This window comes from Lethenteron reissneri, chromosome 43, assembly GCF_015708825.2.
Source record: "Lethenteron reissneri isolate LAM-NWPU_2019-01 chromosome 43, ASM1570882v1, whole genome shotgun sequence".
Taxonomy (NCBI): domain Eukaryota; kingdom Metazoa; phylum Chordata; class Hyperoartia; order Petromyzontiformes; family Petromyzontidae; genus Lethenteron; species Lethenteron reissneri.
Genome location: NC_083821.1, coordinates 4,937,907 through 4,955,904, shown reverse-complemented (window position 1 = coordinate 4,955,904; position 17,998 = coordinate 4,937,907). Strand labels below are relative to the sequence as shown.

The window sequence follows — 17,998 nt, the reverse complement described above, 5'->3', positions numbered from 1 at the left end:
CCCTCCTTCATCCCTCCTGCCCATCCCTCCTCCTCCTACCCCTCCCTCCTCCTCAATCCTTCTTCCCGCCTCCATCCTTCTCCTCCATCCCTCCTGCCCCTCCCTCCTCCTCCTCCATCCTTCCTCCTACCCCTCCCTCCTCCTCCCCTCCTCCATCCCTCCTCTCGCCCCTCCCTCCTTCATCCCTCCTACCCCTCCTCCTCCTCCCCTCGCCTCCCCCCCTTGGCTCTCGCCGCGAGGAACGCGGAAGGCGCGCGCCGCCGCGACTCCTCTGCTGGAGAGCGCTGCGCGTCCAACCCCCGCGGACTCCACTCTTGTGCGGGTTCGGTGGGTGTGCGCACACAGGTGTGGAGGCAGACTTCACTTGGGATTCCGCCCCCCGCCGCCGCCGTCGCCGCCGCACTCCTGACTCGCATCGTCACACAGCCGCTCCAAGTGGACTTGACGATTCGAAGCGCTCACCCCTTTGCTCGCGACAAGGTGACCCGTCATCCCGCCGAGCAGCAAGCAGCACCTGTGTGTCTGCCCTTGCGCCCCGTCACCTGTGCACAGGTGAGAGCTCCCTCACCTGGTTTGTTTTTGCCCGAGAGGTGGGTGTTTGTGCCAGAGTGAGAGAGAGATGTGGGTTTGGTGGGCTGCAGCGATGTTTTGATGTTACCGTACAGAAGAAGTCGTTTGTTTGGGGAACGGTTAATTAACCCGTGGTGACACATCCTCTGCTGCTCTTTGAATTCGATGCTTTGGTTGTTGCTACTTTCCCGAAGGTAATTTCAGTAAACGCAAGCGAGTTGATGCGTTGTATTCGTTTATAAATGGGATAGCAGTCGGTGCGCTTCGAGTGTTTGGCGCACGCCCCTTACGGGACCTTGGCAAACCTGAGTTCAATATCCCAGCCAGGGTTCACATCAGTCCGAGGACCCCAGTGCCCAAGTCCTCACTTTCACCAAGTCACACTGACTCGTGGCGTGAAGAATCGTGGCAGTCGACAATGTGTCCTACATACACCGCCGGCTGGAGCCCTTCCTACCGGCAGTGGTTTGACCAAGCGCTGAAACGAACCACAAGCCACTGTGAAATGTCCATCATGTGCCAAGACTGCATTTATTCGGCATCCTAAAAGTTGCTGATCAGTTTGGCCGGGGATACCGTTGCATAAGTGACCACAGATTGGGTTGTTTACTTTGAAATGTGAATTGCAATAACCGGTTTTGATGTAACGCATGCATAATCTCGCAAAGCCATGCCCTGCAAGGAATTGCCACATCTATTCACCGAGAGGAGTTGCGAGGTGGCCAGAATATGGCATCTCAACGGTTGATTCCTGAATCAATCTGTGCGGAGTTGTTAGTGTCATCCCACCCCCGCCCATCATGCACGTGGTGGGTTGTTTCCCTGGCACGTCAGTCTACTCTTCTATAACGCGCGTTTTCACAACGCGAATTGGATATAACGCGATGATTGAAATGGGCAACACATTTCTGTTTGTCTCCATATATATAAAAAGCTAAGTTGTGAATGTGTGTCTGTTCAAAATGTTTAGCGTATTTCCCGACATGCAACAAACTTGAAATTTGCCATGTGGGTACTTTCCAGACTTTACACCATGCTAAAATTATAAAAATACACTTTTTTAGGGGGGGAGCTCAATAACGCATATATTTTTTGCACGGCAAGTGAGCTGTGACGTCAAATCTGTCACGTGACCCGCGCATGTGGAAGCGTAACGCAATGTCGATTAGCGGTTAGCGCGCTGCGCTACGAACCCGGCGAACCGAGTTCAATTCCCGCTCACGGCCACCACCGGTGACGTTTATTTCAACGGGTCCTGGTCGACTCAGCCTCAAACGAGTAACTGGTGTGGTGTGTGTGAACATCGCCACTGGGGAGACAAAGGCGACCGGGCGTGGTGGATCCAAGTCCCGGGTAGTACAGCTAGTTATGTATATAACGCGGATGGCATTTGGATATGCCACGATCGAGGGAACGGAACTGCGGAGCCGTCGCACCAGGCGGGATGCTGCTGGATTCTTCTCGAAGCTGCCAACGAGCCCCCCGCGGTCTTTGTTTTTAGCCTGCGTGCTGCTCATCTCACGTGTTATCGCGGACTGCGCTTCACCCTGCATTGCACATTATTCATTCGAACGCGATTTTTCCACAACGCGCCATTCTCCGCGAATGCAACTACCGCAGCCAGACACATTTGATTCGGCCGAAACGTTTAAATTTAGGGCCTTCCCGAAAAAAAAGTCTTCGGATTCATCGAGACTTTCCTGGGTTAATAGCGAAGGTCATCGTCGATTGTGATACCGGGCAGAGCTCAAGCGTGAAGCATTGGCCCAGGGATTAAAAGTAAACACAAGAGGATATATTTTTAGCCCTTTGGGTTTCCTCTTTGTGAGATCGCTATCAGCAAGCTTCTGTTAAAGACTTCGCTTAACGCATTGTGCACTGTATTTCTACGCGCAAAACATTGACACGCAACTTACTTTTTTCTGCTGCGAGACTGCACACCGTATTAACTCCAAACTGTGTGACCTAATGACCCCATCAGTGCACTCGAAGCTTATTCAGGGTTGAGCCGCCTGGTTATAAGGGCTCGGAATTGAAGTCCACTTTGGAATGCCAAGTTTTGTAAGCTTGGGCTGCAAGAGTGGCAAGTAGATGGTGGTATGGCAATGGATACTGGAATCTATCTGTGCGGCACTCTTGAGTGTTAACCCTCGTATGATTGGGTACTCCGGCCCACCTCCACGACCTCACAGAGACCCATAGACTCACACAAAGACCAATAAACTCACCCAAAGGCCCATAGACACAGAGAGACCCATAGCCTCACACAGAGGCCCACAGACTCGCACAGAGACCTATAGACTCACACAGACTCACTCACACAAACTCATAGCCTGACATAGAGGCCCATAGACTCACACAAAGACCAATACACTCACCCAAAGGCCCATAGCCTCACAAAGAGACCCATAGCCTCAAACAGAGGCCCACGGACTCACAGAGACCTATAGACTCACACAGACTCACTCACACAAACTCATAGCCTGACATAGAGGCACACAGACTCACACAAAGACAAACAAACTCACCCAAAGGCCCATAGCCTCACAAAGAGACCCATAGACTCACACATAGGCCCATCGGCCCAGAGTGTACACGAGTTGGCAAAGTGCTGAACTATTTGCTGCGGATGATTATTTTATATCAGATTTGTGAGGAAGGCAATTGCACCTGCCCTGTAATGCAGCCCACTGCTAGAGTGTGCAGTATAAGCATTGTACTCAAGCCTTGGGGGTGGCATTTTCAAGCCAGACTTGGTACCGTCGTGTTGAATTTATGCCTAAGGTGTGACTGAAAATGACTCAACCACACGCCGTGTCACCCATTAACTTGCCCGCAGAGCTGATGAATGTAAGAAACACACATTGACAGTTTTACGATGCTTTTTTAGGAACCGTCTTAGCATGTAGTTCGTGAAAATAAACCTAATCCCACATTCTCAGGATTATACGATGCATTTTTTCTACAGTTGTTTTTATTCAGAGTTGGGTGGGTGCCCCTTATATTCCAGTAGGTGTTTGTGTGCGACCAGATCTTGATAACTTTATTGACACCCGGGCACAATTATGGGTTTGAATCTTACTTTCTGCAGCCTCTTAAAATTCTGAGAATACGGTAATAATTTCGGCAGTTCGGAGAATCGTTTGTTGGGGAGTACGGTGGAGTGAATCATTGCTGCCCTAGCTTTTACCCGTGCAGGTCACGTGGGATGGAAGAGGCCATGAGTCCCAAACTTTTACCCAAATCGTGAGCAGCACGCTTGCCTTGGTTTCACGGCAGCAGCTGAAGCGTCGCCCCCGTTCCTCTCCGTGTATCAATTCAGCCATGTGGCGATTCTTTTCTCAGATGTTTTCGCGTTTTATAAAACGCCACTAATTTTCACCCGCTCGTTGCGTTCACGTCAAACGTTCGTCATGGCATTCGAAGAACTGTGACTCAAAGTTTCGTATGCAAAAGCAATATTTTTGAACGGGAACATATTTGTATTGTTTTTTTTTTATGAAACAAACGTAACCTTTCAATTTGTACCGTCCATTCCAAGCACATTAGTTTCACGTGCAATAAATAAGGGCACGTAAATGTCACCTATTTGAAACAAATTTTAATCTCTTAAAAGACCACAGTGTTGGTGACGTTTCTTGTTGAGTTGTCTTGGTCAATTGTGCTTGTGCACCGCTGCCAATGCAGCCTTGTCGTCGATTAACCTTTTCTCGTGCCGTCCGTAGCGTCGCCTCCGTAAGCGTGGACTGGACGTATCTTGTCCAGGGGAAAATTATATTTCTGCGGCTAAATTGCAGATCGCGATCAATAAAATTGCAACGGTTTGTATCAACAGCGTGGGTGGAAATGTTCATACGGGAGAAAACCTCGCCCAAGTCGGCTCTGTCGGAATGGGTGTGCATCATGGTGATTTTATTCTTCACAATGTACTAGAGTATATTGTGCGTATATACAGTACTGTATTCTTGGTTCTGTCGGTAAAGTCATGTAGATATAATATATATAAATGAATGTAAAATAATAAAAGCAAAAAACACACAATAAAAAAGTAAAATTTGAATAGTCAAATAAATTATTAATTTAAAATTTAAACAATATATATTATTTTCAATTTAATTTTAATGTGTTTTTTTATTATTTTAAATTTATAAAAATTTTTATTTTATTTCATAATTATTTTTTTCTATCTACGTGACTTTACCGAAAGTACCAAGAATACGAATTCCTGCAGTCACGAAAGTTTTAAGTCAAAATACAGTACCGTGTAACGATGTTAATAATTCACTGCCTTTCGTCCATCCATTGCTGCCATGAACAGCCACCGATGTTAGCCGGTTCGCGGGCTCACATCGGAGGCGGGTGACATCTGACCTGGCGCTGTGGGTCCTGGTCCCCACACTCACTCACCAATCCACTCTGGCCAGCATTGGCGAAGTAGAACAGAGAGGAGAAGGCAAAACAAACACTTACGCTCCACTGTACTTCGCTACGCTGGCCAGAGTGGGTTGGCGAATGTCGGGGCCAGGAACAGCGCCAGTTCAGGTGTCACCCGGCCACCGACTGCGAGCCATGGACGGGAAAATTATGGCCAGGTTCGTTGCGCAACGCGCAAACCATTGTTAGGCAGTACGCGAATCATTGTTAGGCAGTACGCAAACCATTGTTAGGCAGTACGCAAACCATTGTTAGGCAGTACGCAAACCATTGTTACGCAGTACGCAAGGCATTGTTACGCAGTATGCAAACCATTGTTAGGCAGTACGCAAGCCATTGTTACGCAGTACGCAAGCCATTGTTACGTAGTACGCATGCTATCTATTTATCTCAAACTGCTGTGTTAAAAATGTTACATTTAATAATGCGTGATGCCTCTATGCACACTCTGCACAAATACAGAAACGCATTCAGCACATTTGTAAAAATTTTGACCAAAAAATACCAACTCACTATTTGCCGAGGCATCGATTGAATGAAAGTCAATTCGTTGCTACTAAGGACTGCGACTCGTTGTCGTTTTCGCCCGTGTCAGAAATTTCCAATCCTCCGTTACACCGCGCGCCTGTACAGTTGACAAAACCGCTTTAGCAGAAAACCGCACCACGCAGTTTCCTAGTTTTACCGCAAGCACAAAGTCGTCCAAGACAATAATAACACCACCACGAAAATGATTTTGCATTCATGCCCGCTCCCACCACCCCACCCCGAACAGAGAAGACACACACTCGTGTCACCTAGTAACGCAATGGACGGGCTTGCCAGCGGTGAAGCGTTACAGCGGCTGTGTTGTGTTGTTTGTGCTCACGCAAGCGACGGCGTGTCAGCCAGACGAACCCTGGGCATTTCTGCGCCATGGCATCGGGGCACTTGGCAGGCGTGGTCCGTTGGAAAAAATAAAAATCTCTAAAACTGGCAGTAAAATCCAGATATTTTAGCTTGGCACAACGTTGTCTCTGCCTTCCCACGTTTGTCACTCCAAGTGGAAGATCAAAGCACGTATTTTTTTTTTACAAATTCCTGCGTGGCAGCATGGCCTGCTTGCAGTATATCTGTTCAGCAGAGCTGGTATAATCCAAGCAGCTCTGGACCGGTTTTCTCTAAACTGTATATGGGAGCACGCCTCTAATCCGTGGTGATACGGGAGGACCGGTATCACGGATCCTGTTATCCGCGCGGTTGTCCGCGATTGTAAAAATTGTTATCCGTGATTGTGGACTGGAGCTGTGGTGCAGGGAGACAGGAGCTGTGGTGCAGGGTGACAGGAGCTGTGGTGCAGGGTGACAGGAGCTGTGGTGCAGGGAGACAGGAGCTGTAGTGCAGGGTGACAGGAGCTGTAGTGCAGGGTGACAGGAGCTGTGGTGCAGGGTGACAGGTGTTGTAGTGCAGGGGGACAGGAGCTGTGGTGCAGGTGACAGAAGCTGTGGTGCAGGGTGACAGGAGCTGTAGTGCAGGGGGACAGGGGCTGTAGTGCAGGGTGACAGGAGCTGTAGCGCAGGGTAACAGGAGCTGTAGTGCAGGAGGATTGGAACTGTAGTGAAGTTGGGACAGGAGCTGTAGTGCAGGGTGACAGGTGTTGTAGTGCAGGGGGACAGGAGCTGTGGTGCAGGTGACAGGAGCTGTAGTGCAGGGTGACAGGAGCTGTAGTGCAGGGTGACAGCAGCTGTGGTGCAGGGTGACAGGAGCTGTGGTGCAGGGTGACAGGGGCTGTAGTGCAGGGTGACAGGAGCTGTAGTGCAGGGTGACAGGGGCTGTAGTGCAGGGTGACAGGAGCTGTAGTGCAGGGTGACAGGAGCTGTAGTGCAGGGTGACAGCAGCTGTGGTGCAGGGTGACAGGGGCTGTAGTGCAGGGTGACAGGAGCTGTAGTGCAGGGTGACAGGAGCTGTAGTGCAGGGTGACAGCAGCTGTGGTGCAGGGTGACAGGAGCTGTGGTGCAGGGTGACAGGGGCTGTAGTGCAGGGTGACAGGAGCTGTAGTGCAGGGTAACAGGAGCTGTAGTGCAGGAGGATTGGAGCTGTAGTGAAGTTGGGACAGGAGCTGTAGTACATTGGACAACCAAAGGTAAAGGTGTGGTGCCACAGGCAGCAGGTGACTTTGTAGCCAACCCTCCTGGCGATGGGAAGCCAGTGGAGGGAGTTGAGAGTAGCTGATGGAATCCAGCCAAGGATGACAGGCGCCTAGGGACAGCATGGGCGAGATGGTTTTTCAGCTGTTTAAACTAATGCTTCAAACTAACAGGCTGCTTATTGCAGAGATTCGCAGTTCCTGCACAGCCGACACCCTGGTTAATGCTGTGGGTCTATTAAGGCCAGAACACTCTGCGTCTGCTTCCGAGTGATCTTTAGAGATTTTCTCTGACGTTATTCAAAGATGAGTATGCCAAGTGTCCCGGTGTCACAGTCCAACATATTTTATTGGTCGTAGTTGCAAATTTAGCTTAAACCACAAAGTAACGTTGCCCCCGATTGCGAAACTTTTGGAGGGTGTAAATCATGCGTGAAACAGAGCGCCTTGGTGACAGCGTTGCATGGGCAGCCACGTGTACCTTACGATGTTGTTGACGTGCCTCGAGAGGAATGTTCTGTGGAGTCCTGAACACGTGGTGAAGCCAAAATCACACCTCGTACCCCAGTGTCCAGCTGCTGCCCAACGTCTACGGTTCAAATTTGTGTGCTCTGGGGTCAGACGAGGTCTGAGATTGCATCTTCATAACAAAACAGTTTAACACGTGAGGCTTTCGCGACCAATATCATCCATAATACAAGGTTGTTTCTTTGGGTTAGATCGTGTAAATATATAAATGTGTCGTTAAACCACCACCACCCGACACAGCCAACTTGTAAGGGTCGTCACGTAAACAGAACGTGCCAGTTCGTCACTAGTACAGCACTAGCGTGTAGTGTATAGTGTAGTGTACTAGTACAGCAACACCAGTGTGTTAGAGAGCCAAGCCACAACAGTTACAATCTGTGTACGACGTTTCGGCAGTAATTACAGCGAGCTTCATCACGTGGTGCGGGACGCTGCGGCTGTTTCTGGCCGTTTAGTCAGGTTCGAACCGTGGCACGTCTTGACTCTGACCTCAGAATGGCGGCGACGTGGTCGGGCGGTCACGCGTTTTGTTCCAGCTTGCTGCAGAGGTTTGCGGTTCGTATTCACCACCCCCCCCGCCCCCCCTGCCCCCCCTGCCCCCCGGTTAACGCTGCGGTCAAAATATCGCACGCCGCCCGCTACGCAAGCGGACGTTAAAGGTCACGTGGTGTCATTTTTTAAATCCTTTATATTAAGTTCACTTGCTTGCTTAGGACCGTGCAAATCTTTCGGTCGTTTTTTAACCCACTTCCCGTGATCCAATCGAGCTGACATTTTGCACACAGACTCGTTGTGCGTGACAATGCATTTTCGTGAATTTTTTCCCCCAAAATTTTACACTGTTTAGGGAAAACCAAATAATTATTAAATTACCAATTGCTTAATACTGGCAGACAATCATCTGACCCATAGGTGGCAGCCATCTCAAGCCAGAGGACGAGAGGACTCTAGCCGCCCCGATGCCACGCATATAAAGGATTTATAGTGAAAAACTTTGTTTTTACGGGTTAATTTTTAAGAGTAGGCCACTGTGTGCCAGCATCGTGGTCCAACGTTTCCCCGCGCCAATATACACCATGGTACTGTCTCCCCATGTCATCTCGGTGTGGCTGTTGCCAATTTTGTTTTCATCATTATTTCTGCCTCTGTTATTGATTGTATTTATTCAGGCCTAGGATCGTGAGTGCCTAAATGGGTGACCCGAGTCAAATTCCAATGAGTCATTTGCCTTTGCAAACCTGCAAAAGGCGCAGCATAATGGCATTTGATAGTGTTCGTAGTTTCCAGAGATGGTAGAGATTCCCCTCCTGTGTTTGGTTGGCTGGCCTACCCTACATTTCCTTAATTCTGTTCCCATAGACCTTTGCGGCATTCACAGATATTTTCCAAACGTTTGCAAACGGAGAGATACAGGTCATGAGTACGAATGGCAAAAGTGGCGATCGTGGCAGATCTGCTGACGGCATCATCGTGGTCAATGGCTTTTTGAGCCGCGGAAAGTGATTGAAAAAGTCCGAAAAGGAGGATGCAAAGTCCGGATGCAGATAAATATGAGCGAAACGAGCCCAAGTTGTATTCCTGGCCAGAGCTAACTAACATCCAGCGCTCAGCGATATTTGTGAGCTGGTCTTGTCCGTTACCCCCCCCATCCACTCACACCACCACCTTCACCAAACGACCAACGTGGTGAAGTATGGTCAAACAAGCCTCGTTACCGACACGGCACGCAGCGGATTGACAGAAGGGAGGAAAATGTTCCGAGTAATTTTTACAAAATTCGTAACTTCTACATTTGGTGTCGTGTAACTCATACCAACTGCCGAATGTTTCCATGGGTCAGAAAACCCACACTGAGGCCATTGACTGCCTGTACAGTTGTTGACGTTGGCTCTCGGGAGCGAGGGATGGTTAATAAGTGCACCACGCAACGGCTGCGCGAGCGCTCATAAGGAAGCCGTTGACGAAGTTGGTGTGATGCGTGGAACACGAACTCAGGTGACGCAGCGTGGCTCAGCGGTGACGTGCACGCCCACAGAGACCCAGCCCCCCACAGAGACCCAGCCCCCCACAGAGATCCCCCCACAGAGATCCCCCCCCACAGAGATCCCCCCCCCCACAGAGCCCCCCCCACAGAGCCCCCCCCACAGAGCCCCCCCCACAGACCCCCCCCCCACACAGACCCCCCCCCCCACACACACAGACCTCCCCCCCCCACACAGACCTCCCCCCCCCCACACACAGACCTCCCCCCCCCCACACACAGACCTCCCCCCCCCCACACACAGACCTCCCCCCCCCACACACAGACCTCCCCCCCCCCACACAGACCTCCCCCCCCCACACAGACCCCCCCCACCCCACAGACCCCCCCCCCCACCCCACAGACCCCCCCCCACCCTACAGACCCCCACAGACAGCCCCCACCCTACAGACTCCCCCCCCCCACACAGACCCCCCCCCACCCCACAGACCCCCCCCACCCCACAGAGCCCCCCACCCCACAGACCCCCCCCACCCCACAGACTCCCCACCCCACAGACCCCCCCCCACACAGACCCCCCCCCCCCACAGAGACACCCCCCCCCCCCCACAGAGACACCCCCCCCCCCCACAGAGACACCCCCCCCACACAGACCCCTCCCCCCACAGAGACCCCCCCCCACCACGCGCCGAACATCGGAGCTCCCCGGCCTCCTGTGTTCACGCCACGCGCTCCAAACTTGCGTCGCGTTCCCACCGGGCCACGCGTTTCTGTGCCGCGGAGTCTATCCCCGGGGGTTCTGTCCGGAGACGGCTTCCAAGGCAGGGTTCTCTCCACCACTTCGCTTCTCTCCAACTCCCCGCACACCCTGCCTCGTTGGATGTCGTCTCCAGCATCGTCCCCTCTTTTTCTTCCTCTCGGCCTTCTCTCACGACACGATCTTCCCTCGAGCACCTCATTCCCCCTCACTCCCACCACCTGCCCAACCAGCTCCTTTAGTTCATTCCCCCTCACTCCCACCACCTGCCCAATCAGCTCCTTCAGTTCATTCCCTCTCACTCCCAGCACCTGCCCAATCATCTCCTTCACCTCATTCCCTCTCACTCCCACCACCTGCCCAATCAGCTCCTTCAGCTCATTCCCTCTCACTCCCACCACCTGCCCAACCAGCTCCTTCAACTCATTCCCTCTCACTCCCACCACCTGCCCAACCAGCTCCTTCAACTCATTCCCTCTCACTCCCACCACCTGCCCAATCAGCTCCTTCAGCTCATTCCCTCTCACTCCCAGCACCTGCCCAATCACCTCCTTCACCTCATTCCCTCTCACTCCCACCACCTGCCCAACCAGCTCCTTCAACTCATTCCCTCTCACTCCCACCACCTGCCCAATCAGCTCCTTCAGCTCATTCCCTCTCACTCCCAGCACCTGCCCAATCACCTCCTTCACCTCATTCCCTCTCACTCCCACCACCTGCCCAATCACATCCTTCAGCTCCTTCACGCATGTGCATGACTCCTGTACCGCATGCTCACGTGCGATTTGTCTTCGGAAGTGTTCTGTTCGCAGCACGGAAGCTGACTGTGCAGATCTTCCACCGCAGTTGTGTGTTTGCAAATTGTCCCCCACCCCCCAACTTTGCTCTGGATTGTGTCTCAAGGTTTAGGTCGACCCTTTGACGAAGTTGTCCATGCACGTGTGTGTTGTGTGTGCGTGTGTGTGCGTGTGCGCGCGTGTGTTGTGTGTGGTGCATGTGTGTGTGTTGTGTGTGCACGTGTGTGTCGTGTGTGTGTTGTGTGTGCGTGGTGTGTGTGTGTGCGCGCGTGTGTTGTGTGTGGTGCATGTGTGTGTTGTGTGTGCACGTGTGTGTTGTGTGTGTGTTGTGTGTGCGTGGTGTGTGTGTGTGCGCGCGTGTGTTGTGTGTGGTGCATGTGTGTGTGTTGTGTGTGTTGTGTGTGCACGTGTGTGTGTTGTGTGTGCGCGTGTGTGTGTTGTGTGTGTTGTGTGTGCACGTGTGTGTGTTGTGTGTGCACGTGTGTTGTGTGTGTTGTGTGCACGTGTGTGTGTGCATGTGTGTGTTGTGTGTGTGTGTTGTGTGTGCACGTGTTGTGTGTGCACGTGTGTGCACGTGTGTGTGTTGTGTGTGCACGTGTGTGTTGTGTGCGCGTGTGTGTTGTGTGCACGTGTGTGTGTTGTGTGTGCACGTGTGTGTGTTGTGTGTGCGCGTTGTGTGCGTGTTGTGTGTGGCGTGTGTGTGTGTTGTGTGTGCGCGTGTGTGTGTGTGCGCGTGTGTGTGTTGTGTGTGCGCGTGTGTTGTGTGTGCACGTGTTGTGTGTGCACGTGTGTGCGCGTGTGTGTGTTGTGTGTGCGCGTGTGTTGTGTGTGCACGTGTGTTGTGTGTGCACGTGTGTTGTGTATGCACGTGTGTGTGCGCGTTGTGTGTGGCGTGTGCGCGTTGTGTGTACAGCGTTTAGCGCGCTGCGCTGCGAACCCGGTGTCCCGAGTTCGATTCCCGTGTGACGAATGTCTGAACCCGACCCTGTGCCTCCCCGAGGTCGACTCGATGAGTACGCGGCACGGTGCGTAAAGCATCAGCAATGGGCAAACAAAGGTGGCTGCGCGCCGTGTTGCCCCCCACCCCCCCAGCAGCCTCTGTAGTTGCTCGCTCACAGCACTTGCCCTCCAACAGTCTGTTAAAGTCTACACTGGGGGGGGGGGGGCCCTTTGTCTTCTGTGTGCACGTGCCGCTAGGCCGGAGGCGTCGCGCCGCTTGCCCCCATGGCGGACGTCTTCCCCTGCGGTCTCCTGGAGGCCCTCGTGGTGGTGGGGGCCAGCGAAGACTCGCTCTCACAGTGCCTGCGTGCCCAGGTCAGTGAGTGCCAGCGTGCCCAGGGCAGTGAGTGCCTGCGTGCCCAGGTCAGTGAGTGCCAGCGTGCCCAGGGCAGTGAGTGCCAGCGTGCCCAGGGCAGTGAGTGCCAGCGTGCCCAGGTCAGTGAGTGCCAGCGTGCCCAGGGCAGTGAGTGCCTGCGTGCCCAGGTCAGTGAGTGCCAGCGTGCCCAGGGCAGTGAGTGCCTGCGTGCCCGGGTCAGTGAGTGCCTGCGTGCCCAGGTCAGTGAGTGCCTGCGTGCCCAGGGCAGTGAGTGCCTGCGTGCCCAGGTCAGTGAGTGCCAGCGTGCCCAGGGCAGTGAGTGCCTGCGTGCCCGGGTCAGTGAGTGCCTGCGTGCCCAGGTCAGTGAGTGCCTGCGTGCCCAGGTCAGTGAGTGCCTGCGTGCCCAGGTCAGTGAGTGCCTGCGTGTCCAGGTCAGTGAGTGCCTGCGTGCCCAGGTCAGTGAGTGCCTGCGTGCCCAGGTCAGTGAGTGCCTGCGTGTCCAGGTCAGTGAGTGCCTGCGTGCCCAGGTCAGTGCCTGCGTGCCCAGGTCAGTGCCTGCGTGCCCAGGTCAGTGAGTGCCTGCGTGCCCAGGTCAGTGCCTGCGTGCCCAGGTCAGTGAGTGCCTGCGTGCCCAGGTCAGTGCCTGCGTGCCCAGGTCAGTGAGTGCCTGCGTGCCCAGGTCAGTGCCTGCGTGCCCAGGTCAGTGCCTGCGTGCCCAGGTCAGTGAGTGCCTGCGTGCCCAGGTCAGTGAGTGCCTGCGTGCCCAGGTCAGTGCCTGCGTGCCCAGGTCAGTGAGTGCCTGCGTGCCCAGGTCAGTGCCTGCGTGCCCAGGTCAGTGCCTGCGTGCCCAGGTCAGTGAGTGCCTGCGTGCCCAGGTCAGTGCCTGCGTGCCCAGGTCAGTGAGTGCCTGCGTGCCCAGGTCAGTGCCTGCGTGCCCAGGTCAGTGCCTGCGTGCCCAGGTCAGTGAGTGCCTGCGTGCCCAGGTGAGGGTCGGTAGTGGTTTGGGGGGGGGGGGCTGGCTGGGCCCGTGTCAGTGAACAGGGGAGGGGTTGACTTTGTCACGTGATCGTGGCACACTGCATCGAACGCCGATGATGCATCCCCACACACGTGTTCATCGCCTCCCGATTAGAAGCGAGACCATACACACATTTGCGTACATACACACACCTACGTACGTACACACGCCTACGTACATACACACACGCACCTACGTACACACGTACGTATATACACGTACGTACATCCATAACGCGCCTACGTACACACACGTACGTACATACACACGCGCACGTACACACGCGTACGTACGTGCACACACACCTACATAGTTAGATCGCGTAGATATATAAATGTGTAGTTAAACCCACCACCACCCGACACAGCCAATTAGTAAGCTTTGTCACGTAAACAGAACGTGCCGATTCGTTACGAGTATAGTGTGTTGGAGAGCCAAGCAACAACATTTATTATCTGAGTACGACGTTTCGCCAGTAATTACAACTAAGCCTCATCAGGCGGACAGACAGATTTGTGGAGAAGTCCACCTGTTTCGTTCCTTAGAGAGAGGCGTAGGTGCAATGCCAACACTTGTGCGTTTTTCTTGCGCCAAGTGGGGGCGGCGGTGGGTTAATGAATCAACGTACATTATGCATTCTCGTTGTGCGAGCCCATTGACCCTGTACTTTGCACTCGACTCTGAGATCCCACTCCGGCTTATTACAGCAGAACGCAGCTTCTCATCTGTAGCCCTGGTGGCCTGAAACAATCTCTGCCAAGTGAAGTCCGTTCAGCCATGACAATCGATGGTATGGCCGGACTAAAATTATTTATTTTCTATTTTGTCTCGTTTTATTTAGCAGCATTTTCTCTGCACCATCCATGCTTCCATCTAATCTTTTTAGCGAATACGGCCGCCTTAAAAATCTTTGATTGATTGAAGAGCGGGGGGGGGGGGGGGCCTGCATTGGGATGTTTGACCAATGCCATGACTGTTTGTTTGGCTTTCGAGAGAAAGCCAGAGAGAGACCCCCCATTGTGTATGATTCTAGATTTACCTGCCCAGTCACATTCCTTGCGCTCTGTGAAAACCCAGAGGAAGCCATCTTTTCTTTGTTTAGGACCAGGTAGAGGGGGGGGGGGATAAAAAGCCACCTTCATTTATTTATTTATAATGACAACTATTTCAAATGTTTTTTTTTTACCAGGTAAGGCCCACTGAGCTATATATAGCTCTATTTTAGAAGTGACCTTGCTATCTTCTTGGTTCTTTCGGTAAAGTCACGTAGAAGGGAAGTAATAAAATAATTAAAATAAACATAATAAAATAATTCTCACGACGTTTCGTTTTATTTTTATTACTTCCCTTCTACGTGACTTTACCGAAAGAACCAAGAAGATGAATCCCTGCAGTCACGAAAGCTTTAAATTGACCTCGCTATCACAAATGAAAGCTCAGCGAAGTGGCTTATCATCTCATGGAAATCTTTAGCAGCCAAAGAGTCTAAAACGCATGTTGATGCTGAATGTGGAGGGAACAGCCGGAGGACCCAGAGAACAATTCCACGCGACCACGGGGTGAACATTCAAATTCCAAATATACATGCGATCAAACCCACGACCTCCTGTGTACCGGGAGAGGTAGTCAACATCTCGCCACCATGCCGAACTCAACGGGTGCAAATATCCTTTTGCTTATAACGGGCAACGCAGCAGTTTTAGTTTTGGTGGGCCTGACTACTGATGAGGCTCTGATAACTCAAAACCAGTTCAGAGTTTGTACTTTATCAACAAAACATTCGGTCTGGAATTTCAAACCAAAATATTTGTACTCATACACCGATAGTTTATTTACGTGTGCATGACCAAGATATGGACTCGTCAGTGGTCGGTTATTGTTGCGAGTTTTAGCCATTTGAATGCAGAATGCACAGCGGCACCGGGGTCAGCCAATGAGGAGTCGTCGTCACGCTTGACGATGACTGTCCGCACCCCCCCCCGCCCCTCACAATCATCGATCGAGATCAAAAACGACGACGACTCGACTACGAAAGGCACCACGGTGACAAACTGTTAACTACCTCGCCTGGTATACAGGAGGGCATGGGTTTGACCCCGACCCTGATGTCCTGCTGTATATTTGGAGTTTGCATGTTCTCCCCGTGGTCGCGTGGATTTTTCTGCGGGTCCTCCGGTTTTTTTCCCTCCGCATTTAGAAACAACATCACGCGTTTCGCGTATTTGGCTGCTATAAATGCCCACGTGATAAGCCACTTCATTGAGCTTCATTTGTGGCCTGGTCGCTTCTGAAAAAGAACTACGTAGCTCAGTGGGGTCTTACCTGGTCAAATAAAAAAAATTTGCTTGAAAAAATATATAGTTTAAAAGTCTTCGCCTCTGAATGTTTTGCCCCGCGCGCGCGCGTGACTGACGCAGGCGGCGGCTGGCGGCAACTCGGCCCTGCGGCAGCACCCGGAGCCGGTCATCCTCAACATCCTCGCTCCGCCCTTCGTCGCCAAGGAGGCGGCGGCGCCCCGGCTGGCGACGGCACCGCCCTTGCAGCGGAGCGCCGGCTTCACGAGGTGCGTGCGTGCGTGCGCTCGCAAAACGCGTCGCGGCGCGTTTTCGGCAAGATCCGACCGCGTGTCCATCCAGTGCTCGCCGAGCCGCGTCATGGCTTTCGGTTTTAGCCCAACGATTGCGTCGTGAGGCCGCGCTCGTTGCACACAAAGTGCTTGCCGCACATGAACCACGGTACCTTGCTGATCTCATCGAGGAGCGTGAACCGTCGCACGATCTCTGCTCATCCTCGCAGCGGCTTTTGGCTGGCCATCGGACAAAGACGGTGGCCGCACTGCGCGCTTTCCGGCGTGCTTCTGCGGCCGTCTGGAATGCTCTGCCTTCCGAAATTAGGAAGCCACTGGAACTGTGCACTTTTAAATCTATGTTGAAAACTAATTTCTTTAGAACGGATTTGTATTTTTAGTTTGTTGTCCTTCTCCCGCACGTCCAATTAGCACGGTCGGCTACGTACTGTGTGAAAGAAGTTCAAAATATACACATTCATACAAACGCAAACGCAGGACTGATCTCCCACTGGTGCTAGCAACACAATGACACTCATGGCTGGCTCACGACTGGTACAATAACACTGAAGACAAATATTGAATCTACCACTGGTGCTTCTAATAACTGATAGAATACAAAGATCCCACCAGATAGCTTTTTACAGACTGTTGGGGCAAGTGCTGTTAGCGAGCACCTATTAAGGTCAGCACGGCACAATGAGGGCATGGGTGGCCATCACATAGTCACTTTAAGATGTTTTCTTGTTCATGTTTTTGTTTTTTGTTTGTTGTGGTTGCACCTGATTCAAGAGCTGAATGGCTCACAGGGCTATACCTAATAAATGAAACTCAAAAACTGAAAGCACCACGCCAGGCCGCCTCTGCGTCGTCCCATTGCTGATGTTTACACACTGCACCAGGTACTCATTTAAGGCTGAGTAACCCTAGGGAAGGCCCAGGTCCGGTTCAGATAATCGTCAGTGACAGACGGACAGACAAAGCTAATGCATTAACAATTTAATTTACATCGACGGTAACAGTGCCCCATTGTGTGTCCATGTAACCGCGCAAATTACAAGTTTGCAGATCGTTTCCAAAAACCTAACAATCGCGTGGCCAGTAAACCCTTCTGTCACGTGTTAAACAAAACAAGCTGCCCTGTACATTTCAAGTGTGAGCTTAAGTCTACCGATACACAATAAAAACAATTTGCTTGCCGGGGTTTTTTTATTTTTAAACAAGCAACTCCTGGTCACTTTGAGTGTGCAATCAAACTTTTGATTGGCACCACTTAGGAATGTGGCAGCTGTTTGTTGTCAAACGGCCAGCTCCCCGGCCCCGTGACCCTTGCACCCTGCGCTCCGCACTCATTCGCGAAAAGCCTCGGGGGAAAAAGCTGACGATTCGTAACAGCGGAGCGATCGCAATGGCACGCGACGGCAATGTGTGACTTTTATTTTTACACGAAAAGTCACGGTGTGTTTGTCAGGAGGTGTTTGAGTTTTTTTTATCGAAATTTGTTACACGGATGGTCCCGTTTAGCCCGTCACCTGGCTATTATGCATGGGCACAGCAGCAGCAGTAGGAACAATACAAAGACACAAAACGTAAACATAGCAGAGAATGAGGAAAGTGTCCTGAAGGAAGGAGGGTTGTGCCAAAATGGGTTTTATGCTAAAGATGTTCTCAGCCAATGCATGATAAGTGTTTACTACAAGGCCGTAGCCATGGAGTCAACATTGGGGGGGACCAAATCTTCCAGGGGGTTTGGGGGTCCCCCCCCCTCCCCCAGAATAACAATCTAAATTTTTTAACTAATTTCCTGCCTAAAATATAAAAAAATTCACTAACACATAGGATGGACTTTTTATTGATCTTATCACAATAATGTCTAATAGTGTATAGTATTAAATTGCTCTGTTTTT

The 17,998-nt window shown here is 52.0% G+C and overlaps 1 protein-coding gene and 1 long non-coding RNA gene across 8 annotated transcripts in view; one reads left to right on the top strand and one right to left on the bottom strand.

Moving 5' to 3' along the window:
* The first annotated feature begins 330 nt into the window (after positions 1–330).
* Positions 331–17,998, top strand: part of DENND3 (DENN domain containing 3) — a 49,416-nt gene continuing 31,748 nt past the window's right edge. For 3 of the 7 annotated variants that reach the window (XM_061569282.1, XM_061569281.1, XM_061569287.1), the window contains exons 1-3: positions 8,090–8,212; positions 12,390–12,506; positions 15,943–16,088. In XM_061569282.1, coding sequence (XP_061425266.1) covers positions 8,153–8,212; positions 12,390–12,506; positions 15,943–16,088 — 323 coding nt within the window. In that variant the 5' untranslated portion in view covers positions 8,090–8,152. Of the gene's footprint in view, positions 553–8,089; positions 8,213–12,389; positions 12,507–13,479; positions 13,491–15,942; positions 16,089–17,998 lie in introns of those variants that run through there. The other 4 variants (XM_061569284.1, XM_061569285.1, XM_061569286.1 and 1 more) reach the window with 4 other exon arrangements.
* Positions 7,126–8,213, bottom strand: LOC133353214 (uncharacterized). The gene is made up of 3 exons (XR_009756349.1): positions 8,147–8,213; positions 7,611–7,656; positions 7,126–7,242 (listed from the first exon to the last, which is right to left on the bottom strand). It is a non-coding gene; the product is annotated as an uncharacterized LOC133353214 (long non-coding RNA).